This window comes from Phaseolus vulgaris, chromosome 8, assembly GCF_000499845.2.
Source record: "Phaseolus vulgaris cultivar G19833 chromosome 8, P. vulgaris v2.0, whole genome shotgun sequence".
Classification (NCBI taxonomy): domain Eukaryota; kingdom Viridiplantae; phylum Streptophyta; class Magnoliopsida; order Fabales; family Fabaceae; genus Phaseolus; species Phaseolus vulgaris.
In genome coordinates, this window is record NC_023752.2 from 6,939,600 (window position 1) to 6,966,100 (window position 26,501).

General features: G+C 32.2%; 2 protein-coding genes across 2 annotated transcripts; both read right to left on the reverse strand.

Annotated features, from left to right (window-relative positions):
* Positions 1-2,055: 2,055 nt before the first annotated feature.
* Positions 2,056-3,210, reverse strand: LOC137823678 (F-box/LRR-repeat protein At3g48880-like). The gene is made up of 2 exons (XM_068628903.1): positions 2,852-3,210; positions 2,056-2,668 (listed from the first exon to the last, which is right to left on the reverse strand). Exons 1-2 carry the CDS (start codon positions 3,208-3,210, stop codon positions 2,056-2,058), a joined length of 972 nt encoding a protein of 323 aa, XP_068485004.1.
* Positions 3,211-19,433: 16,223 nt separating this feature from the next.
* LOC137826848 (subtilisin-like protease SBT4.14) lies at positions 19,434-25,933 on the reverse strand. The gene is made up of 11 exons (XM_068632995.1): positions 25,800-25,933; positions 25,569-25,660; positions 25,290-25,387; positions 25,069-25,212; positions 24,852-24,957; positions 22,131-22,644; positions 21,628-21,725; positions 21,327-21,551; positions 21,076-21,184; positions 20,381-20,594; positions 19,434-20,079 (listed from the first exon to the last, which is right to left on the reverse strand). Exons 1-11 carry the CDS (start codon positions 25,911-25,913, stop codon positions 19,547-19,549), a joined length of 2,247 nt encoding a protein of 748 aa, XP_068489096.1. The 5' UTR covers positions 25,914-25,933; the 3' UTR covers positions 19,434-19,546.
* Between the last annotated feature and the right edge of the window lie 568 nt (positions 25,934-26,501).

The following is a 26,501-nucleotide window of genomic DNA, read 5'->3' on the forward strand; positions in this document are numbered from 1 at the left end:
ACAAAACAAACCCATGCCAAGAAACCTATCCTCTCTCTCTATATAAGTTTCCAGCAATCAGTTTACCATAATCGTAAAATATATGACTCAAGTACTTATATGATTTTGATTTACTCCTTCATGTTGATCTTTCTTTCCCCTATCTATTATGTCATCATCTTTAAGCTCAAAGTAGAATCTTATATATGATTCGAGTATACTTAACTTTATGTCTTTGATAAAAGAAAATTGCATCTAACTTTAAAATTTTGTGGATGTCTAAACTCATGTTTACATACTGAAAGATATTAAGATAAATTTTTATGGTTAATCTTAGACATTAACACATACTAATAATTTTGATATCTTAAAAGTTGAAGTCATATAAGGTTAGTTTTTTTTATTCATTGTTCAAATATTATGAATTATGTAAATATAAATATTACTTTTGCTATATGTATGTCCTGAAAGTAGTTCTAATTAAATAACTTCAAAAATAATTATGTTTTTTTTAGTTAAACCATAATGTGCCCAATCATATCAAGGACATAATAAAAATAGGAATGTCATAAATATTGTAAATCTAAATCCTTATGATGGAATATAATTAGATATTATACAATCAAATATTTTGTTTTTTATTAATATATTTATGTTTTTTTATCATAAATAAATTAAAAGGAGTGTCTTAACCCTTATATGAATTGAAAAAAACCTCATCACCTAAGCTACTAATACTAATTTAGGCTTTGGACTACACGGATCATGCTCTTGACAGTGATGGTGCTTAGAGAGATAATGCACTCGAGCGCATAGCCTCTCTGCTGAGCCATTCTCACTACAGCTTCAACCTTCTAACCCTTGCAAAGACAACTACGCACCCCTTTCCCAGCCTTGAGCTGCAGATTGCATTAGTTCTGCTTACCTTAGCTTGCTTACGATGCAAAAACCTGCTATGAAGCTATACACTATGCATTTGAATCAAATCAAGCATAACAAAACAAGCCATATGTAAGATTTTTAGTAAACAAAACTAGACAGCACACTACTTCACAAGATTCCTAATAACTGACAGAAAAAACCCCATCCATGTAACTGCCTACCACCTCTGCTTCTCAACTCTATGCCTTTTCTCAGCACTTCCTCTTCTGCAAAACATGTCACCTCTTCAGACATCTTCCTTGACATGCTGCTAGCAGATTCTTCTATAATTTATTGAACAAGCCATTGTTAGGCCGAATTTGATTTGCCCACTTAATCATTTTCCAGCACCTGTCACCTAGCTGAACTTGCATAATTTTCCTTGCCTTAGCTGGTAACAGTGGCAGCTTTACTACAATGATGTCCACATCACTGGGAGTGCCCGCTTTCTTGGCTTTCACTCTTCTTCTAACTGTCCCTTCCCTTCTGTCATTAGTGTTGGCTTCTTCTAGTAACAGATCAGAGTCTGCCAATCTCATAACCGAAACCATGATGTCTTAGAAAAAATATATTTGTTCTTATATATAACTTTTTTTATGCAAAAAATTATATTACTTTTTTTTTTCACTTGATGGTATCAAAAGATAAGAGAATCAGATAACACTTAGAAAAACTTAACTAACCAAACAACACTCTTATAAAAAACATAATAAAGATTCAAGTACTTAAATTGATTTCTATTTTAAAGGTGATTCCTATTTCATATTGATTGGTGTTTGAACCCAATGATTTTCTTAAGTTCTATGGGCTGTGAAGGTGTTTGAACACACAAGGAGCAAAAATTCTCTGGGAAAGAAATATGAAGATGAATGATCATAGGCAGCTATGTGAGAGGGACACAGAAACCTGTCAAATTCTTTCTATTAGAAAGTAATATTTATGTGTTGTAAAGGGAGATAGCAGAAACACAATCAACACAAAAAGTTTGGAATATAAATCTGAATTGTAAACATATGTTTTTTTTCTCCCAGTGAGATCTGGGAAGATGTGTAATAAGTGAGTGAACCAACAATAAAATCTAAAAACAATGAAAATTTATAAATTTGGCCAACCCAATTAAGATGGTTGACCTAGCTTCAATTGGTGCTGAATCTATTAATGCAGAGTGAGTGTTCTTGATGGAATAATATTATGATTCCCTGATGCAAGAGAGGTTATCTCATCCTCACGCCAAACATCCTCCAATGGTCCATATGGTTGCCTGCTACGACTGTTGTCATGCCCATTCTGGCACCTAAGGCACCATCCTCCCTCCAGATATCCTTCACAGTATATTAGCTTTCCCAAACTCAAGGGAGACAAACAATTTCGCAGATCTTCAAAACCCAAACCGTATAATCTACGGTCTGATGTATCCCTAATGAAACTGTGACAAACATTCACCATCTTCAAATGCTCCAAGAAGCTCAGAACACACTGCAAAGCCTTCATGCTTGCTGGTATGGACCGAATGCTCAGCATCTTCAAGTTTGGGGTGTATTTAACCATGGCTTCAGCATGCTTTTCTTCAAAGATGCAACCACAAGAAAATTTCATCTCAGTTATGTTGTTGCAGTATCTGCCAAGTGCAGGAAATATGTAATGCCCGGGGACAGCAGAGGTAATGGTGATAGACTCAAGGCCTCTCCATAACTTCATCGCTGAATTCACTCCTGCTCTTGAGAAATCACCCGTCTTTGGTAGAACAACTCGTTTAAGCTTTCGGGTCCTACAAAACATAAATACACGTTTCTTTTTTTACCATGTATAAACTGCAAAACATAAATTCAAAATCATACTTCTACAACAATTTTCAAAAGTAATGCATTTTAAAAAATGTTAGGTTTTTGTTTTAGAAGGTTGTATAATATGTAGAAAGAAGATTAAAAATGAGAAAGGGAAAAAACGTTACCTTTCTGCAATTGTGATTAACTGTTCATCCGTTATGTAAACATAGTAATTAAATATCAAGCAGGTTGTATTTCCATCACTGAGACCTAGAATGTGCTTGAAGAACTGAGTGATTTTTGAAGTTGAACGCCGGTAAGCTCCAATTTTATTGGGTGGTGTGTTGAAACAGTAAGAGGTGAGTGTGGAAAGATCAAGCTTGTGCCAAAGAGACGGGTCACGACAAGCTTTATTCCAAGTTTTGCAAACCAGTGAGGCAACTGCAAGGTCCACAATATTGAGGGACGCGAAGATTGTCACCAAAATCTCATACAGCAGACGATCATTCTGGTCTTTTCTGCCACCTGAATTGCTGCGATGCATTTCTTAATGCTTCCTGCTACTGTAATATTAAATGTTTCACACCATCATTTCAGCTTTCTCATGAACTGGCAAGTGCAAATCAAATGTTGAAGAAAAATCCTATAATCTATGTTCAAGATATCATGCGCGAATGTCCTTTATACATGAACTATTTATATAGCTATTTCAGAAAATATTTATAACTTTCCTTTTGGGGAAGGGGTTTGTAAAGGACATGGGAGAGCTATGAGTAAAGAGTGACAGACTCAAATAAACTAGAGATAAACACAATTCATAATATATAAAAATTGGTTTTATAAAACTGAGTTAGACTTAAGATCCAATTCTTAATACAACCATCACAAAATGAAAAACTTATGAAATTTAGTGTTTTTTTCCTTTAAGTCTTGGGTAAAATGTTATTCTTAATATAACAAAAAGTTTATATAAGGATTAAAATATCTCTTAAATACTCTAATTCATTCATTTTATTCCCTGCGAATAAAAATAATAATAACTTATCATGTATGTAAGTGTGAATAAAAAATATAATTTTTATTTCACTGTGACTTTTCAAATGATAATACAATCTCTCTAAATAGTCTAACAATAGACTTTTCAAATTCTACATTCTCTCTCATAAAATCTATACTATAAATTACATTTAAAATCATTAGTATAAATACATTTAAAACTAGAATTAAAAATAATAATTATTGGTTATTCAAATTTCAAAATAAAACGGATAACAATTTTGAGTTTAATGATAACAAATTCCATCCTTAAATTCAAACCTTTCATGTTCTTTATTCTATTGCTTTTTTTATTGTCATGACCCACAATTCAAATTTAATGTTTTGTCTTACCCCAACGGTCTCCTCCCAAACAAAAACCATTATTTTTAAAGGAATTTGAAAACTTAAAAAGGGGCTTCTAATTTGGATAGGAATTCATTCACCTTTTCTTTTTGTGCCAAAAGCAAAAATGGATTTCTTCTACTTGATTGACTCTACTTTCTTTTACTTTTTCCAATTTTGTAAACCTTCTTTCCATGTTATCAAATTTTGCTTCAACACTCTCCAATTAAGATACCAGGACACTCATTTCATTCAAAAGATTAAGCTTTTCATTAGTCAATAAATTGCACAATTCTTCCAAGCTACTTGATTTTTCCCTTAAACCTCAAGCTCAATTTTTTCATCACAAAAGGACTTCTTTGATAATGTACTCTTTATAAGTTGAGTTTGAACATTCGATTCTTTGCCATCTTCACTCGTCCATTTTTGTCCTTCAAGTGCAAAATTCGGTCTTTCATAAAAACCGAATAACCTTTCTCCAATAATTATCTCATACTGAGAATATTATTCTTCAAATTAAGTACATAATAAACATCCTCCATAATGTCTTGTTTTCCATTCTTTTGAGAAAAACATATTTTTCCCTGGCCTTTGAAGGGAACCTTTGTTGAGTCTCCAAAAGACACATGTTCATCTCCTATCTCTTATATATCAAGAAAGAGATGTTTGTGCCCACACATAGATTACTAACACCATTGTCTAGATACCATACCATGTCACTATCCAGACTGATGCCTTCATTAGCCATCATGAGAATTCCTTCCTCTTTTGTCTCATCTTCCTCCACTAAATTTGCACTTTCTTCCACTTTCTTCTTGGCATATCCTTTGCATAGTGTCCACATTTGCTGCAATTGTAACATTCAACATTTGAACAATGTGAACAACCACCATGATCACGACCTCATCCACACCAATTTTGTTGGTTCATTTGTCCCCTCTCTTGTTGTTTCCATGACCACGACCTATGCGTCCATGTCCTCTTCCTCGCTTATGTTGCACGTACATCACCTTATCTTCCTTGATGGTCATCTTTGTTTGTAAGGCTTCCTCCAAGACTTCTGGTCTCTTTTTCTTCTTTCGTTGTTCATGTGCTTTACGAGAACCTAAGAGATCATCAATGGTCATCTCTTCCAAATTTCTTGACTCCTCGATTGCACATACAACATTTTCAAAGTTACCGTTTGCACACGAGTGATGTAACTAGATGCATCTTCTGAATCCTTCATCTTCATGACCTCCAACTCACCTCGTAGAGTTTGAAGACGCATTTGTTTAACTCGGACTGCACCCTTGAACACCTTTTCCAAGATGTCCCATGTTTCCTTTGGAGTGGATGCAACAACAATCTTCTCAAAGATTCTCTCATCAACAGCTCGATGCAACATGTACAAAGTTGTCTTATCTTTCGATTGTGTCTCTTTCAACACTTTGTTTTTGTTTTGGGCCGCTGGGTAACCAGTGGTATTTTTTGGTTCTTCAAAAACCTTCTTGAACCACCTCCCAAGAATCTCAAGATTCTATAAGGGCCTTTCATTTGGATACCAATTTGTGAACAAAGAATATAACTTTTATTTTACTACTGCTTTTCAAATGATAATACAATCTCTCTAAATAGTCTAACAATAGACTTCTCAAATTCTATCTTCTCTCTCATAAAACCTATACATTTAAAATCATAGTATAAATGACATTCAAAATTAGAATTAAAGATAATAATTATAGATTATTCAAATTTCAAAATAAAATTGATGACAATAGACTTATCTAAATAGTCTAACAATAGACTTCTCAAATTCTACCTTCTCTCTCATAAAACCTATACATTTAAAATCATAGTATAAATGACATTCAAAATTAGAATTAAAGATAATAATTATAGATTATTCAAATTTCAAAATAAAATTGAAGACATCTTTGAGTTTAATGCTAACAGTTACTACGTATGACAGGAATTAATGAAGTCACAAATTGAGAGATTCAAACGATTTTTTTAGTAAAATCTTCGTTCAAGAGATCATTACCATTTGATATGAAGCTCACTCAAATATATATTTAAATTTAACCGATGCTTTTCAATCCGTATTAATTAAACAAATTCTAGAAATCTAGCAAAAGATACATCTAAAGTACATTAACATAATTAATTAATTAATTAATCACAATAAACTTTGTTCTATGCCAAATATTCCCACCATTTGTAAGGAAACGAATTGGCCTTCAAAATCTGATTTTGTGTAATATTTTGATTTAGTGAACAAGAAAAAGATAGTCTAATTTGCTTAGAAGCTGACATGAATTTTGAATTTGGTTGAAATAGCATAAATTATGACAAGCTAATCATGCTGACCAAAAAAAAATGAGAAGCTGATCAAGGTAGAAAATATTATATATGTCAATATGTCATGGCCTTATGACCATTTTTTTATCAAACCCAAAAAGCATATCAACTATGCAAATGTAACATATAGATAAAAGAAAACTACCCAAAAAAATCATTAAATAAAAACTAACTTTAGGTAAAACAATAATTAGTTATTATATTAACTAATTTAGATATTATTTGAGAGTAAAAAAAGTTATTGGTTTCTGAATTAGTTTCTATTATTGATAAATAATAGTTTCTAAATTGTATCTAATAGCTACCAAATTGACTAATATCTAAATTAGTCAATATAAAAGCTAATTATTTTTTTGTCTCTAAAATTAGTTTCTATTTAATGATTTTCTCACAGGAAACACATTATAAAAGTTTCATTTAATTAAGTAAATAATACTAAATTTTATAAAATTCAACCAACTCTCCCTAAATGTTTAACATTTACAACTATCGTGTAAGGGTAAAAAAAAAAAAACCTTAGAAGTGGTATATTTTAAATGATACCTGAATATTTTATTATTAAAATGAAATGACATATAAATAGAAAATTCAGTTATTCAGGATTCATTTTAAAAGAACCATCATCTCTCTAAAAGTTTCCCTTTTCCTTTCTCTCCCTTCTTTCTAAGATTCTGATCTCCTCACTTATCAGTTTGGCGATCGGAGTCTGCCATTGGACTCCTGACAGCGAAGACTACAAGACTGCCCGATCAGAATCTCGAGTAAGTTCAGTTTTGTTCCTCTTTTTCCTTTTCTCTCTATTCTCTCTAAGATTTTGATCTCCTTGCTTATCAGTTTGGCGATCGGACTCCTGGCAGTGAATCCTATAAGATTGCCCGATTAGAATCTCTTATAGAGTAAGTTCAATTTTTACCCTTCTCTGAGTCAAATTTTGAACTTGTAGATCAATCTCAATCTAAGTGTATGCATGTGCCTCTTTTAGTTTTAGGATTACTCTTTAGTAGATCAGAGTCCTAGAGATATAGTTAGATTTTTTGATCAGGACTCTGTGGTGCAGGTTAAGCTACTTTTGAAGATTTTGGTAGGTTTGGAGCTCTTCGTGAGCATATGCTCAAGTAAAGGTAAGGGATGCTAGTTTAAAATCTTCAATAGAACCAACAGATTTTGTTGCAAGATTTCTTGTTCTGAGTAGATTGTAGTTTGATTGAAATTGAAAGTGTTGTGATTGAGAATTGGTTGTTTGATTTAAATGGTTTTGGAATTGGAAATCATATATATGTATAAATGGACATAATAACTCAATGATTCAATGAGAGTGATTGTATCATGCTGAACAGAAACTGTCAATGTAATGTGTAGATTTATAGTTTAGGAATTGAATGAAATATTGACTTATAATCTAATAGGTATATTAAGTTATGCAGAATTTTCTGCATATTTCGCTCAAGCTAGCAAGTACTAGCTCAAGCTAAAAAATTCTGGGTGCTCTCTGGAGGATTTTAGCCCAAGCTAGCGACTTCTAGCTCAAGCTAAAAATTTTGGATGCTCTCTGGAGAAATTTAGCCCAAGCTAAAAATTCTGGGTGCTCTCTGGAGGATTTTAGCCCAAGCTAGCGAATTTTAGCTCAAGCTAAAATTCTGGGTGCTCTCTAGAGGATTTTAGCTCAAGCTAACGAATTCTAGCTCAAGCTAAAGTAAAAATAAAATAAAATAAAAAAATTAAAAAAAATTAAAAAAAAATATTAAACTTTTTTTTTATTTGCTTTTAAGAGATTGATTTATTTATTTCTATATAGTTTTTCTTATAAAGTATGTAAACTTATATTTCATGTATAGTTAATTGAAAATCTCTTTAATTAGACATTTATATGATTAGTCAATGAATTGTTGTGTATTTTGGGAAATTCTAAACATTGGTATGATTTGATTGTTTGATGGTGGATATTATGAGGTTCAAAATATGAATTCTGATCGAGACATAGTATTTTCAGGAAAGAAAATACCGTGTTAAGATTGTTTAGGATGTGCATTGATTAGGGATTCGTCTAGAAGGAGATATCCTGACTCTCCTGAGATAATGGAATCATATAGATGAAGTTATTCAGGTGGTGAGAGTCGAAAGAGGTTCATATGAATGGGTAAGTTGTTTGAAAGATAATTAACTTGACCTGTTATATGAATTAACCCTGTCATACTAGAAGAGAGATGATATTGAGATTAATTATGCGCATAGCTGTGTGGATTTCACAGTGATGTAGTATGACAGGTGCAAATCTCTGAGTCTAAGTCAACGCACGAGTCTTCCGGAAGTAGAGTCAAGTGTCTATGTGTTATGAGTCAGTAGAAGTTTGACATGTGAAAAGATGAATTATGAAATTTAATAGACACTTGATGATTTGAGAAATTGTATGAGAATTGATGAATTAGGTTTATTAATTTGGCATGAATTTATATAGAAATTTTTTATATAGCTAGCTTACCCTGTTATTGTTTGTGTTTGTTTCTTTATCTGTGAAGATCGTGTTTTACACGGGGAGCAGATGAGATTGCAGGTAATAGAGCTCCTCAGTGAGCAGCTGGAGTATTGGATAGATTTACCTTTGAATGCTTTGTTTCTTTTGTCTTTTTTTTTTAAAACTTTTGATGTATATATTAATTCCCTATGAAGAGGGATATCTTTTTGAGATACAAATATGATAACCTAATATATGTTTACATGTTAATTAGATATTGTATGCATAATATATTAACAAATAAAAAAATAGGGATGTTACATATCTCACCTAAAGAGATTTGGGGTCCTCTTATATAGTTTAGTTTTAAAGATTTTTTTTTTATACCAAACCATGGCATTACAAGAAAAAAATGATTTTAACGGATTTATTTTTACATTATCCAGGGTTAAAATCTCTATTAAGTAATTTATTTAGGGTTGCAGTTTCTCCCGCTAAATCATCCCTGAGAAACGTGTTTCCTAGGGTTTTTTTAAACCTCAGAAAAATTCTTTCAGAACCCCTGTTAAATACCATGGGTTTAAGAACCTCCGTAAAATACCATGAGTTTCAAAACCTCCGTAAAATACAATGGTTTTCAAAATTTTCGTTAAATAACATGGGTTTAAAAACCTCCGTAAAATACCATGAGTTGAAGAACCTTCGTTAAATACCATGAGTTTCAAAATTTTCATAAAATGACTTGTCGTTTCAAATAACCTTCAACCCCATTTTCAACTATTTCTAACAATCCTCCCGACTTCTCTCTTCCATCGTAGACACACTACTCTCTGACACAGACTCAATGGCCGTCCACGGAAGTCCTAACAAGGAATCCGAATTTAGCCACACTAATGCTTATTATCTAAGGAGAAGAAACAATAAATAAGATATTATCTTCTTCTTACTCCAATATTGTTTCTTCCATCACCTTACTGCTCTAACTTGAGTCACAAACCACTATTACCTTACTCGACAACAACTAGTATTTATCAGTGTCTTGCATATCCTAAATAATTGCATTATCTATCAGATGTGTGGGCTTCAATGCCATGTGTGTTCTTGGCTAAAGATTGCAAGAACATATTGCTAGGAGAAATTAACTTTATCACTTCTCACTTCTCACTTTCACAGGGAATTAATTATTAGATGCATTTTAAAATAAAACCCTTAATTTAAAATATTTCAAAATTATGAGAACTAAATATTAACAATTATAACTAAAACTAAAATTGCACATAAAATATACGTACATGAAAAAATAAAATAAAATAAGTCAAGATTTTTGAATTATGAGGTCGTAACAAAAAAAAAACTAGGAATTATATAAACCAAGTACCATCAATCATAAAAAAATATGCAAATATTGTTGAAATACTTATTATCCAAGGTTAGTTGTTGATATACTTATTATCCAAGGTTATTTTTCTGAGTTTTTAAAATAAAACTTTGAAACTTTATAAACTTATTTGTAATATAAAGTTACAGTTTCAAAATAATTAGATGCATTTTAAAATAAAACCCTTAATTTAAAATATTTCAAAATTATGAGAACTAAATATTAACAATTATAACTAAAACTAAAATTGCACATGAAATATACGTACATGAAAAAATAAAATAAAATAAGTCAAGATTTTTGAATTATGAGGTCGTAACAAAAAAAAACTAGGAATTATATAAACCAAGTACCATCAATCATAAAAAAATATGTAAATATTGTTGAAATACTTATTATCCAAGGTTAGTTGTTGATATACTTATTATCCAAGGTTATTTTTCTGAGTTTTTAAAATAAAATTTTGAAACTTTATAAACTTATTTGTAATATAAAGTTACAGTTTCAAAATTTTAAAGAATTTAGTTATAAAATATATTAAATATATTAAAACTATGTAGTTTTTAATTATTTATTTATAAATAGATTTAATTATATTTATTTATTGAAGTTTAAAAAATCTAGAGTGTTTTATTGAGGTTCTACAATAATCTTTGAAATTTAACGAAACTTTAACAAATGTTTATTATTTTGCTGAGGTTTTAGAAAAAAATCTTTGGAATGTAATAAAAGTTTAAAAAAAAAAACCTATGTTATTTTGCTAAAGTTTTAGAATAGATCTTTGAAATTGAACGAAGGTTAAAAAATACATTTGTTATTTTGCTGAGGTTTAAGAATAAACCTTTGAAATGTAACGAAGTTTAAAAAATCTTCTGTTATTTTGTCGAGGTTTTAAAATAAACCTTTAAAGTTTAACGAAGGTTAAAAAAATCTCCATTATTTTATTGAGATTTTTAAATAAATTTTGGAACTTAACAAGGTTAAAAAATCATCTATTAATTAAATCAATTCCTAAAATTATATCAATTTCTGCTCATTTCTTGTAGTGTTGAAACTAAATTAAACTATTTACAATTAACTATTTCTATAGTAGACAACTAAATTGAATTTGTATAGCTATTTTTTTTTTAAAAAACTGAAATTTAATATTCAGTAAACACGTTTCTTTTAGCAAAATAGATGCTGAAAAAAAAGGATAAGTAAAAAATGACGAAAAGATAAAAATTCTATCCTAAAACATTGTTGGGGTGCTTAGCATGATTAGATAAAATTGTTTTCCTAGAACAAGATTTTTAGTTTAAGTAGTTTAAAAATTGAATTTAAGTTAATTTTGACTTTAATAAAAATAGTTTACATTTTTTTTGGTACAGTTTATTTCAATTATTTAATATTTTTTTGGAATACTCATATAAGTACATCACACCCTTGTTTATTATGATTAATATCTACTTCAGATTTTGTTAATTATATTGATTTGAGTTTAAATTATATAAAAGCTATACTAAATAATAAAATAAGTTTTTTTGTTAATTACAAAATTGGACTATTTTTTATTTTCCAGGAATCGAGTAAATTTAATTATTTGAATTGTATTATTATTATTATTATTATTATACAGTGGAGCATAAGATGAAGAAACAATGTATTACGTTAATTCTTTCCATTAAAATTCATGCATTTATTAATGACAATAATAAGTTTTAATTAATAAAGAAGGAAATAAATTATTAATAAAAGTTAAAATTTTCAACAGAAAAATGGAAAGTGTTGTCATTTTTTATGACAGTAGAATATAGTTATTAATATATTGGGATACATATTTAATATTGAAATCATTTTTAAAAAACAAATTCAACTAAGATTTAATTTTATTGATAAAATCCCACAATAGAAAAACTAGTTTAAAAAATTCAGTGTGACAAAAAATCAACTGAAAAAATAGTTCAATATTTTGATAGTTTAGTTTTCAATTCACTGTGTTTTTACTTCTATTTAGTTTTTTTACACCATCTATAGAAAATGACAATGCTAACTTTTTTTCCTAACAATTTTTGCAATGTGTAAAAGGTGTTCATGTAATGTTTTCAAACAATTAAGGGGTTAGTGTAGGGATGAAATAAGCATAGATATAGTTTGTGTAATAATTTCTCTAAATTTAAATAAATAAAGCAAACATAGTTTAATAATAAAATGGAATTGAATGAGAAAAAAATAGAAAAAAATGAAAAATGAGAAAGAATGCAAACCTAAAAAGCTTGGAATGGTTGAGACAATGTTGGAAGAGGCTGTGAAGAGCTGAAACTTGAAATAAATAAATAAAAAATATTGGGTTAGATCTTTCGAAGACCAGAAAATAAAATGAGAGAATTAAGAAGAGAACTTTATATACTCACAAAAAGAATGTCTCACTTTCTTTCTCCACTCATTTTTTATATCTATTTAAAAAAGTAAAAAAAAATCATATTAAATGTAAAATATTTTTTAGTACATCAACTTTTAGAAAATTTTGTTTTTAATATTTGACTGATTTTAAATATTTAATATATTATTAATGATTTTAAAGTATACAAAAATACATTTTTAATATAATAAATGCTTTTAATTAATTTTTTTTAAAAATATTTAATATATTATTAATTATGTCAATAGTTTTACGAAAATATTAAATGATTTAAGTTTTTTCAACATAATAAATGTATGTAATAAATGTATTATTAATTAAATTGTTTTATTTTATTTCTCCATTTTATAATGGGTGTAGTTTAATTTTTTTTACACGAATTACGAAAAAATAATTGTCGCTCGTTGAAAGAATTTCACTTCATTATCTTTTTAAATATTGTTTAAGGTTGTTTTGAAAAAAAATATTTAAAAAAATATTTCTTAACTTATTAGACATTTATAGGATTTTCTATTTTATATATAAACTAATACAAGATTAGAAGAAAAATAAGGATATAAATAATAAAAAAGTAATTAGTATTATACTAAACTTTGAAAAAAATAATTAAATAAAAAATATAAATCGTTCAAAATTCCGACAATAAAAAAGAAACCAGAAGAAGTATTATAATAACTACATTTTCTGAACAAAATGCATTATCTACAAATATCTTCAACAAGTGGATTAAAAAAATATTAATGTTTCACTGAAAACTGAGGAGATAAGTCATTTTAGATTTCGGAAAAACATTGTTGGAGATTTTTATATCTTTTTATAAGACTTCTTTCTAATTTGTTTTCAAGCACGTAAATTTGATCATTTCGGCCACTAAAATTTGATAAAATATTAATAAAAAACATAGCCCGTAGAACATCTTCACAAAAAATCTGAAGTGGATTGGCTCACCTTCCAGAACTCGTTCTGTAGCAGTTGCACAAAAGTCAGCCTGCACCTGCAGCACCCTTCGCCAATTTTGCATTTCTGGTAGGAGAGGTTTCAAAACCCAATTCAAAAAAAAATATTAAGTGAATTCATCTTATGTTTCATCCATAACCACAAATTAAGCCGTGTCAAATGGAAGACTTCTTGCTATTAACATGTGTTAAATGGAAGTTCTTAAAGTGCAGCCTGTTGGAGAAGGTTTGATAATGGGTGTTAAACTTCTTGGCATGGAAAAAGAAGGTTGATCGAGTGAATGTTGGATAGGAGTGGGTAAGTCAATGTCAATAGTGGGCAAAATACCTTGTAATGGAGGTGAGGATTGTGTCTATGACTGTTGGCAGAATGGGAAAACACTTTCATGGAAGATGACATCCCGACTTATAAAAAAAGTGTCTGCATCTATATCAAATAATTTGTATGCTTTTTTACTGTGAGGATAACCAATGAAGATGCATTGTCGGGCGCGCGGATCAAATTTTTGCTTAGGTGAAACAACAGTGAAGGTGGTTGATTATATAGTAGCTCAAAAGGTGATTTATTTTTTTAGTAAAGGTGATGGCAAGCGATTAATGATATATGTGGCGGTTAAAACGCATTCTCCCCAAAATTCTAATGGTAAATTGGACTGAAATAGGAGGGCTCGTGGTGTGTTTAAAACATGTTTATGTTTGCGTTCTACTACTCCATTTTGTTGAGGAGTGTAAACGCAAGTGCGTTGACATTCAATACCTTTTTTGAGAAAAAAATCATACATTGAAATAAATAAATTCCAGTCCGTTGTCAACGCGGATGGTTTTAATAGATGCCTGAAATGTAATGAATGACTCTAAGAGATGTTGGGTTTCAGATTTGTGATTCATAAGAAATAGCCAAGTACATATAGTATAGTCACAATGCAATAGATTAAATGGAGAATGAGATTTTATTGTGCTTAAAGAAAAGGGTAGCATTGTCTATTTAGCTTAGGGACAAATACTACAATGATTATGAATGGGAAAGAGATTTTTTACTAATAGGGATAGGTAATAAGGAAAATACAAGTTGTAAACACGTCGGAGAAGGATGTCCAAGGCGCTTGTGTCATAAATCAGGATCGGTCGATATTTGAGATGCGTGAGCTTGGTTTGGAAGAGGGGACATGTAGTATAAGCCTGCGTGTTATTTACCCGAGCCAATCATCCTCCATCCTCCCTGTAGCCAAGTCCTGTAAAACGCAACCATGTGGAGTAAAAACGACACAACAATTTAGTGAACTGGTTATCTTACTAATGAACATGAGATTAAATTAAAAGAAGGAACACAAAGAACATCGTTGGAGTGATTTTGTCATTGAATTTAATTGTGCCTGTAGATGAGATGGGCGCAGTTGAGTCTGTGGGCAGATTAACATTTGAAAAATAAATGATGATGAAGTGTGTGTGAAAAATTGTGAATCAGATGCAATGTGATGGATTGCTCCGCTATCCAAAATCCATGGTTTCGTAAAAGCAGAATTAGAAGAGGAGTTATGGGCAAGCAGACCTGCAAAGCTAACAAACATGTCACTTTTACCGTTATTGTTGAGCGAGTAAATAGCCCTTGCCAATTGCTGAATTTGCTCGGCACTGAAGCGTTGTACGAGGTTTCTATCGGACTCGTTACTGGTGCCTTCTTTGCCAGACATGATTTTTTATTTAGGGGATAAAAATGGAGAGGCTGTCAGGACACCAAGATCGGTGCTCTGATACCATATAAGAAAATGATAAAAAAATGGTAAGAAGAAGAGATGTTTCTTATTCTCTTATGTGTATATTACATCACTTCATGTATAGGAAATATATAGGAATTTCTCTCCCCAAATTACAATCTAATTAGGTAGGATACTAATCATGAGATTCTATAATTATTAAATTAATTGCATATAATTGGGTACAATATCGTCAAATATTGCATACAATAATTGCATATAATTTGATAATTATTATTATTCTCCAACTGACCTTCCTGTTCGACGATCCAATCGCACATCAACCCAACCTTCCTGGGCTTCAAGACTACGTAACGGATCCCAAGCCAATCATTCGACCACTGCCCAAGACTGACCGAATGGAACCAGGTATCCTGTGCATCATTTTCTTTCTAATTCACGATTTTCTTCTACACATAGTGCATATCTTGCTAACATCATAGCTACCAAAGAACCTCACACTTATGCTCAAGCTATCCTTAATCCAAATTGGCAAAAAGCAATGGACGAATAGTTTTCCGCCTTGCAGCTAAATCAAACATGGACCTTGACACCGTGACCCGCTGGGCAGAAACCCATCGGATGCAAATGGGTCTATAAAATAAAGTACAACTTAGATGGTAGCGTCGACAGATATAAGGCGCGCCTTGTCGCAAAGGGGTACACTCATATTGAAGGTGTCGACTATTCTGAAACTTTTTAACCAACAGCAAAATTAACAACTTTGAGGTGTCTCCTCACCATTGCAGCAGCCAGAAATTGGTTTACTCACCAGCTAGATGTGCAAAATGCCTTCTTACATGGCACATTGCATGAAATTATTTACATGGACTTGCCACCCGGGCATCATCGACATGGGGAGAACATTGTATGTCGACTCAACAAATCCCTTTATGGTCTCAAACAAGCATCTCGAACATGGTTTTCAACATTTTCTCATGTGATTAAATCTGTAGGATTTCAACAGTTCAAAACAGATTACTCTCTATTCACAAGACAGAATAACTCATCATTTACTGCCCTTTTGATTTATGTGGATGATATTCTTTTGACAGGAAATGATTTGACAGAAATTCAGCGTGTTAAAGATTGTTTATTACAACAATTTCGCATTAAAGATCTTGGAGACCTAAAATATTTTCTAGGGATTGAATTTTCCCGTTTCCAAAGCTGGTATTTACATGTCCCAAAGAAAATATGCGCTTGATATTTTGCAGGATACGGGACTCACATGTGCTCGTCCAGACAAATTTCCAATTGAACAATACCTAAAACTCACACCAAACGATGGAGAGTTATTAAAGGATCCGGTCAAATACAGGCGAATCGTGGGACGACTGATATACCTCACGGTTACTCGGCCTGACATAGCATTTTCGGTTCGGACCCTAAGTCAATATATACAGGATCCACGGAAACCTCATTGGATGCCGCAATTCGAGTCCTAAAGTATATCAAAGGATCACCAGGACAAGGATTGCTATTGCCATCCGAAAACAATCTGACATTGACAGCTTATTGCGACTCAGACTGGGGAGGTTGTCAGACAACTCGGAGATCAGTATCTGGATATTGCATTTTTCTTGGTTCCTCTATTATCTCATGGAAGTCAAAAAAACAGACAAACGTATCAAGATCATCAGCGGAAGCAGAATACCGTGCAATGGCCAATACTTGTTTGGAGATAGTTTGGTTGCGATATGTGTTGCAGGATTTAAAGGTGCCATGTAACTTGCCAGCTCAACTTTTCTATGACAATCAAGCGGCATTACATATAGCAGCAAACTCAATATTTCATGAACGCACAAAACACATTGAGATAGACTGCCACATTGTGCGAGAAAAATTACAAGCTGGATAATCAGTCTTTCATATGTACTGACACAGTATCAGCTCGTAGTCTTTCATATGTACTCACAAAACACATTGAGCAAGGAACGATTTTTGACGCTACGACACAAGTTGGGGGTTCTTGATCTTCACCTACCAACTTGAGGGGAGTATTAAGGAAATAATAATTATCAAATTATATGCAATTATTGTATGCAATATTTGACGATACTGTACCCAATTATATGCAATTAATTTAATAATTATAGAATCTCATGATTAGTATCCTACCTAATTAGATTGTAATTTGGGGAGAGAAACTCCTATATATTTCCTATACATGAAGTGATGTAATATACACATAAGAGAATAAGAAACATTTATTCTTCTTACCATTTTTTATCATTTTCTTATACAGCTTCAAGTTGTTATGTTGTACAAACATAATGTCAATCCATCTAAAACACATAGACCATACACATTGTGCATACTTACACTCTAGAAACAGATGATGAGTTGTTTCATCTGAAGCCTGGCACATTGCACATGTAGTTGTGTTTACCACCACCCTTATCCTAATTAAGCACACTCCATTTGGAATTCTATCCAACAGAACCCTCCAAACAGTGATCAACACATTGAGCAGAGCTTTAACCTTCCAGAGGTTCTTGAAGAGACCATCATGAGAACCTCTGGCGTGATTGGTTAAGCATTCATAAGCTGATTTCACAGTGAATGGTTCTTCACTTCCCCACACCTGCTCATCCTTCACCTCCCTATTCAATTTGACCTTGGATATGTACCTTAAAAGTTCTTCCTCTTGTGCAGATTCCCATACGAACCGAGCATGCCTCCACTTTAAACGCCACTGCCATTCAGATACTTCCCACACACCTACCTCTCCCACCTTTTGGTCCAGATCCAAAGATATGGAGTACATCCTAGGGAACAGTGTTTTGAGATTATTGTTGTCTACCCACACCCAACTTTGACTTTCCAACCTATTGCTTCTTGAAACTAACCTGCACCTTCTTCCTCGTGACATACTTTAAGTAAGTCTCTTCACCACCAGGATTGGAATTTCATTTAGGTGTGATTGTTACCTAAATCCACATTGTATTTTGATAACAATAAATCTTTCTACTTCCCTTTTTCTTCACTCAACCAACGTCATTTTCATTTAGTCAAGAAAGCATAATTAAACTTTTGGATATCTTTAAAACTCAACCCTCTCTCTTCTTTAGATTTACACAGGTTTTCTCAGCTAACCCATGATATAGATCTATTCTCCTTCCCTCACCTCCACAAAAACCTCCTTTGAATACTAATGATGCTTTTACACACCAATTATGGAGCTTTACAAAATGATAAAGAGAATAGGGGTAATGCTATAAAAACTAACTTGGTTAGACAAATTTGGTCTACCAACGACAAAAATCTCTCATTCCAAGCATTTAGTCTAGTACTTAATTTGTTTAGAATTGGCTTCCAAAATTGTTTCTTCCTTGGTTTGCCACCACTTCTAGTCCCTGTGATACTTAAAAGATACTCTCATATTTGTGTGCAATTTAGAGCTTTACGACTAGTTGATATTACTTAAAGTAATCTTTCTAATGACTAGCATTTATTATTTTAAAGTTTACCTATGCAATGTAATTTCAACTCTATTAACTAATTCACGTTGATTTTTACTTGTTGGTTGTCAATTTTTTTTGTAAAAATATGTATTTTCTTGTAATGAAAGATAATACAAGTAGAACTATCCTACAATTTAGAAAAGAAACTAATCTTATTGTTTTGAAGTTAGCTAAAAACACCAATATATTTTCAAGGAACGAACATTTTGCAATAAAATTCATGTATGAACAAGTATCTTTGCAAATTCCAGGAAGGATATTTCCATCATCTCCTTACCCATTAAATGCTAAATCTTCCACCATTGTAAAAAAAAAAAATAACGGACTCTAGAGTCACTTTGTCTCAACCTACATTGCAGCGATCTACCTTGGGAATCGAGGCATATTCAGTGTAAAATTATTTTATATGTCCACGTAAAATAAAATATAATAATTGTATAATTACTTCAATTATTGATTATCTTATACAGTTATACATCACAATACTTAACACTAAGGAAGAATGAAAAAAAAATCACTTTTTGAAGATATAAGGGCTAACTGATTAATTTAAATATTCATAAACCGTAAACAAAGTAACTTCCAGTTTTGTTCGGTCATGTGGTCCATTTGGAGTTGCCATGAAGTTCCAGTGAAAAGTTATAGCATACCATCTTTATTGAAATTTGTAATTACATGATGAACAAACTGTAATTGATACAAAGGGAACTTTAAAAGCTTAGTTAATTAGGTCACTGCTAAATATAACCTTATTATGGATTGTTGATAACAATAGGGCTCCTTACAATGTAACGTGGGCTTCTCCATATAAGGGAGCCTGATACAATTTTGCTACTTCCAATAGATGTGGCTTTCACAACTACTTTGAAGCTCCTCTTCTGCTTGGTTTTAGAAAAACTGAGGCTAGTTGGCTTCACTGTGATTTCCACTCCCTTAGGTGAAATAATGGTTGCATTGTAGATGGTTGGAGCAGGACCTACATTGGTCACTGTTCTTCTGAAAACTCCTAATTTTGTGCCTTTGCTGCTTTCCAGGCTCAGTTGCATTGTGGGGTAGTTGATAGCATCATGGCCTAGCCCAGGAAGCAAAGAGGAGCAATTTACTGGTGAACCAACTAAAGCTGATAAACTGGAACCTTTGTACCCCTCATGGCATAAGAACTGGATATACCCTAAGTCATCCATGTCATAGACCAAACCAGGGCTAACAGCTCTTGTTGGGTTCAATTGACCAGCACCATAGGCAAATTCTCCCTCACTGTTAACTCTCTTGCTCATTGGTTTGGCTTACAAAATATTATATAAACATGTCAGCCATCTCAAAATATCTTCTGCAGTTCAATTCTATATATACTATGTGAATAAGTTATATCTCAACCAAAATTATCATTCATATAACTTTTAAGATAATTATCATAAAGTCAACAAACTTATATACAGTACAATACATAAGGATTTTGTATCAGATGAAAAATGTAAACATCTTCTTCATTGTCCATATACTACTTACTCTACACTTTGCAAACTGGGCATGTGCTGCAAATAAAACAACTGAGAAAAGTGGAATTAGGATTTAATCTTAATTACCTGTGGTGATAATAGAAGACCTAATTGCAGCAGGAGTCCAATGTGGGTGAAATGACTTAACATATGCTGCAACTCCAGAAACATGAGGACATGCCATGGAAGTCCCAGACATTAGAATAAATTCTGAAAATTGAGTGTCCCCCTTCAAACCAGTGAGTGACTTCTTCAGAGTATAAGATGCCAAGATGTCAATGCCAGGAGCTGCAACATCAGGCTGCACAAAAAGGATCATTGAACACCCTAATATAGAAGATACAATACCCATATAATAAGCATAGAAATAAGTATAAAAATCCATAAAACATAATAAATATATAACTACAATTCTATATGTCCAAATTAAAATCATACTTGGATATTATCGAAAAAAAATTATAAATTATTTTCATCATATTATTTCCTATTTTCTACAAATAAGAATAACATCTATCTTCTTTCTTTATTAAAATCCCTCATAAAATGAATAATTTTCACGTTGGTTGGCAATGCTTGTATTATACATGCTCATAAGTCTGGTGTACTTATGTCAAAAATTTTGTAGCTTTTTAAAAAACTTGAATACTTAACAAATATGTATGGTAAAATATTCAAAAGAATGTTTTCAAACCTTTGTGGCAAATTAAAATGTAAGTACTTTGTGGCAGAATAGAGGACCACCAACTACAAAGGAAGGTTGCCAATATTCGTATTCGTACCTTGAGAACATTTTGGGATACTGTATTTGGGCCTCTAGATGAAAATGTAGCAGTAAATGGAGCTGGCATTTTCACCTCGTGGCTCTTGTATATCATTGCTGATGGTGATCTTGGTTCAACAAAAAATTAATGTAAAATTCATGGTTTAGATAATCTGATCAGAGGAATTATTTTGGTTTGAACAAGCTGTAGAGAAATTAGTGAGCAGTTATATTGAGAAGTGATTCAAAAACAAATAAGAGTTTTCTTACCTTGAGGATTGTATATATTTTGTAATAGTGTCACCTTGCCTACTATTCACAATGGTAGCAGGTGCCATGAAAATTTGAGCAACATCAGGAAATTGGTCACTTTCTATTAAAGTACCAATGCCCCCAATTCCTTTAACAACAGCTTCAGTGCCCCATGTTCCTAATTTGCAGTAAACAAGTTTTCCTTTCACTTTATTTGGCTCTAAGCTGCCTTCAAAGCAGAATCTGTCAGTAAATCAAAATGTTCCTTGTTATTGTTGAACAATTTTTCAGGTGTTGTTGACAAACATTGGAAAATTACCTAGCCTCCTCCTTGTCTTTTGAGTCTTTGGCTGCATCAATCCCACTGACAAGAGGGTACTGTTTTCCTTTCGGATCAAAACAACTCACGCCTACCCCCTGCACATCCTCCATTATTATCGATGTGCACACATAAGTTAATTGCAAAGTTAGTTCTGCAAAACACACAATGTCACATTGCATACTAATAGAGCCATATCACTTCCCATGTGTAAAGCAAATTTTGCTTTATATTCTTTCAACAAATTATTTGTTCTTGCATTCTGTAAAGTCCCCATCAATCCCAAGGTATAACTAATTAATGGATCATTCAATCATGCCACATGTTATTTACAGAATCTACAGCACATGGAAATCTCAGTTATTACCAATGTCCCATTTAAATGAATCATAGATGTATATGTGAACCTAACTATGAAATGAAAATTTGATTATTGAACTGTGGCTGCTATTACTTTCTTTCAGCCTTTCAAAATACGTATAATGCAAAAGAAACAAACTTACAGAAAAATTCTTTCCATTTCCCAACTGTACAGTGCTCTTGAAAGCCCTGTCAATGCCACTAGCTGCCACAGTTACAATCCATGGTGCAGTATTTGTTACAGTTCCCAGGCTTGGACCAGCATTTCCAGCTGAGGCCACTGTGATTATACCTTTCCTCATGGCATGAAATGCACCAATTGATATGGAGTCTTTAACATAACTAGGGTTCCCTCCACCTATGGAAATAGATATGACATCCACACCATCATGTATAGCAGCATCAAATGCAGCAAGTATGTCCATGTCTGCACATCCACTAGATGACCAGCAAACTTTGTAAATTGCTAGCCTAGCCGATGGCACTGCACCTCGAGCAGTCCCATTGGCCAACTCAAAGAGATTTGCATTTGGGACCAGATTGCCTGCAACTGTTGATGCAGTGTGAGTGCCATGGCCATCAGTATCCACAGGAGATAATATGTCTGATGGATCAAGGTTTCCATCAGCCTTGAAGTACTTGGCTCCTAGGATCTTTCTTCATTTGGCCACAGAGAGTTACCATGCAGATGGAATTCATAAGTTAGATCATGAGCTAAACCATACATAAATTTGTCAAATTAATGTTCAAGACATGATGATCAATAGTATTCACATTAAAATCTTCTTCTTAAACCACTTTAATAGTGGATTGAATAAGAAAGAAGAGCCTCCTTAATAAACTTTTCAAGTGTTTAATAGCAAGGATTGTAAATATGAACTAAGAAATACGTGGTATTTAATAGTTCTCTTTTATTTCTATCTATCTACGAATTTTTTTTTCAGGATAACTCTTATCCTTTGCCTTAGTTAAGAATCAAGATCACCTACAACATCAAATCATATTACAGTCGCTTTGAACAAATCCTTGCATTTGGCATGACAAGATGAATTTTAACCAGTGGGACTAAGTTTTTAAGAGATTTATATCTAAAAGGGGTAAAAAAATTCTCACGTAATTGATTATTTTAATTCTGTTTTACTTTATTCAAAAAGCCTAGCCCTTTAGCTGATTCACTATGAATTGAATCTTTGTGAAGGATGACACGCATCCATTTATGGGGTTGAAGAAAAATTCTTCCAGAATGTACTTTTGTTGTGGTTTAATTCTTCAAGGAGAATCCTAATAATCTAGGCAATGTGATAAAGCAAGATTAGCAATGTCTGAAGCAATGATTTCTTGGGAGATTAACCAGGAACCATGTGTTGGATACTTTCGAAGAAGAATAGCTTTGGGACCAAATTTAGCAGAGTTGCATGGCTAAATTTCCTCTTCCTCTTTCTCTGTTTTGGGGTATTGAGATCTAAAAAGAAGACTGTAATACTACCTGAGTAAGGGAAGATTAGACATTCTTATCTGTGAACAGGAAGACTGTGAGAGAGGCACCACAGATGATAGAGAGAAAGAAAACAGAATGCAAGAATTAGTAGTGTATGGGTCTGTGTTCCTCCCTTTTTGTTTAAGCCTATTTTGTTATTCTCATGTTTGGACTTTACTTGAGAGGTAAAAATTGCAACTGTTCATGTTTGAATTCAAGTTGGACCAAAAAATAGGGTATGAAGCTTGCATCTAGTTGAAATCATCCATAGAGGAAAAAGTATTGAACTTTTAACAAGATTGAACCCCATATGAATATTAAACAATTCCTGTGTTTTAATCACTGTTTATCTCTTCATATTGTAGCATGAGACATTGTAGGAGTAGGATTTTTAGGGAGGACACGGACTTTTAGTAGATTAGTGAAATTCAGCTAACTTAAACCACAAAAATCATCTTCTTTTTACTTACTTCAAAAATCAGATTTAGTTCAAAATTCTCCAAGTGATAAATTTTAAAAAAAATATTACTTTTTTATGTGTACTTTAATATTTTCTTGACAAGGCCAAACATTCTTGAATTTGGTGGATCTTAAAAGATAAGATTTGTCAAAAGTCAACTTGAATAGATTTAGTTCATTTAAATAAAAAAGATTCATAATTCATCCTATTTTTTGTTTTTTGGAAAACTTAACTGTTATGTCAATTATCACGTAAATAGAAGTTTTTTACTACATGTGTAACGCAGGGACAAATTTATGTCCTGTGATAACAGCTCTTCTTTTTTGTAAACAATTATTATTTGAAAACAAATCTCCCAAAACAGGAATAACAATTTGAGGTACATTTTACTTTCTGTTATAGAAAAGTACATTGAATTCAAAACTCATAAAGAAACAATTTTCAGTGGGAAAAGATTACTAAATACGAAAACAAACTTCAATAGTATATGCCTTGTTGCAATCTAACAGAACTGATTACATAATAAAATGCAGATTTTGAACGATAAAATGTAAAAGAATAATGTGTGCTTGGACTATACTTTTGGCAAATTTCGTTTTGCATGTACTTGATCTAGTGAATTTGATTTTACCACAAGTGGGTTAACAATGGAGTGATTTGAGTAAGTTGTTTGCACAGAACGAACAAAATCACTGCTAATTGAATACTTCTTTGTTATTAAGGGAGTTTACTGCTTAACTTCATACCATCTGGTTAAATTTTGTAAAAAAGTTACCATTCCTTAAGTAAATCATTCACTGATTAAGTGGCTTGCGACAAAAATTAGTTATCGAAAAAATTGGTAAATATTTCATACATAAAACATGCTAATGAAAAATAATTCGTGACAAAAAAGTGACACAATGTAAACCAGGAAAGAAAATTTACTTATTGCAGCCTGAGAAATTAGCATAGTGGCCACAAGATCCTTTCCATCTTGCTGGTGGAGGACCAAATCCGTTGTCCTTGAAGCTTTTAGACTCAGGTGTGATCCCTGCCTCACCAATATTGAGACACAATTTTAACAATTAAATTAAGAAGTGCCATTCATGTAGTATAACAGACAAAGAAGAAAATGGAAAATGTTAGCAAAGCCAAGATGAACCTGTATCCAAAAGAGCAACAATTATGTCACTTTCTACATTCAATCTTCTTCTTGCTGTTGGAGGTAACCCAATGAAGTTCCATGATCTTGTTGTGTGTAGCTGGCGGTACTGATTTTGAAACACTAAAAGCACTTCATCCATGGCTGCACATACAAAATGGGTTAATAACATAATATATAGGGCTTGAAGAAGCCAGAGAAAATTGAAAAACTATCCTTACCAGATAACTTCTTGGCTTCATCGTCTGACAGTTTTGCAGCAAATGCATTGAAGTTCCTTGTGTAACTATACACCATAGATTCTTTGGCTTCAAGGTAGCTAAGTGAGCACAAATCAAAATCCAAAAGGCTTAAGTCAAAGAAATAAAACAAAAATTGTTCACATGGTTTTAGAGAATGGATTTGTTAGAATGAGAGCAACATGTCTAGTTCATTTTTGTTGGCCTTTGATCTTAAAGATGGAAAGAAGATAAGAAGTGTTTGTGAGTTATTCAAGTTACCTTCCCTTCACAGAAGATAGAACATTTAAATAGGTCTCAAGTGCATTTCCTCTGCTCTCTGTATGAGCTCCCAAAAAAACAATGTAAAAGTTCTACACACAAATCAAATAATGGTCAAGCTCATAATGACAGCAATAACTAACATGCATGCAAGAGGGTAGCTTTAAGATGAAACAAATCAAATAGATCTATGGCCAAATAAGGAAGGAAAAGGGAGAAGAAATTGAATACCTTCTTCTCAACTCCATTAACTGAAGCACTGCTTGTTAAGATTAGCAATAATTGAAGGCAAAGTAGAAAAAGGAATTTTGTATGCCTCTTTGGCAACATTTTTAGTAGCAACATGCTTGGCTTTTGAGACACTAAAACATGACCAAACAGACTCTAAGAAGCAGCTTATATACCATTCAAAAGTTAGCAAAAGAAATGATAAGAAATCCTAATTCGATTAGATTGCTTGTAACATACAATTTTCAAAGCTTAATTTGGTTGGGGGAAGCTTGTAAGAAAGATTAGGAGTCTCTGAGTCCTTCTTTGGCTGAAGTCAATGTCACATGGAGCATAGGATTGCTTCCTCAAGTAAAACTTGTATTAACATTCTCATCTTCTTTATGGTTTGTTGTTATTATTTGGGATTAAAAACTCATTTGGTGTCATGATCTATATAGGAGACTCATAGTGGTCCATGAAGATTAATTTCTCATCTTGTTATTCCATAATTTTTTGTGTTTATTAACCTGTATAATGATCAAATCTAATTAGCTGTTAGTATAAAACAGGAAACACTGCATAATTCTCCTTGTTTTTCTATCTTAGGGGTTAATTTAACATTGGTAACATTTTTAGCTTGGATTACACATGCTAATTGAGTGCCAAGGAAATATTATTTAATTGCATTGTGATTTCACAGCCCCATGTTGTGCTTCACCAACA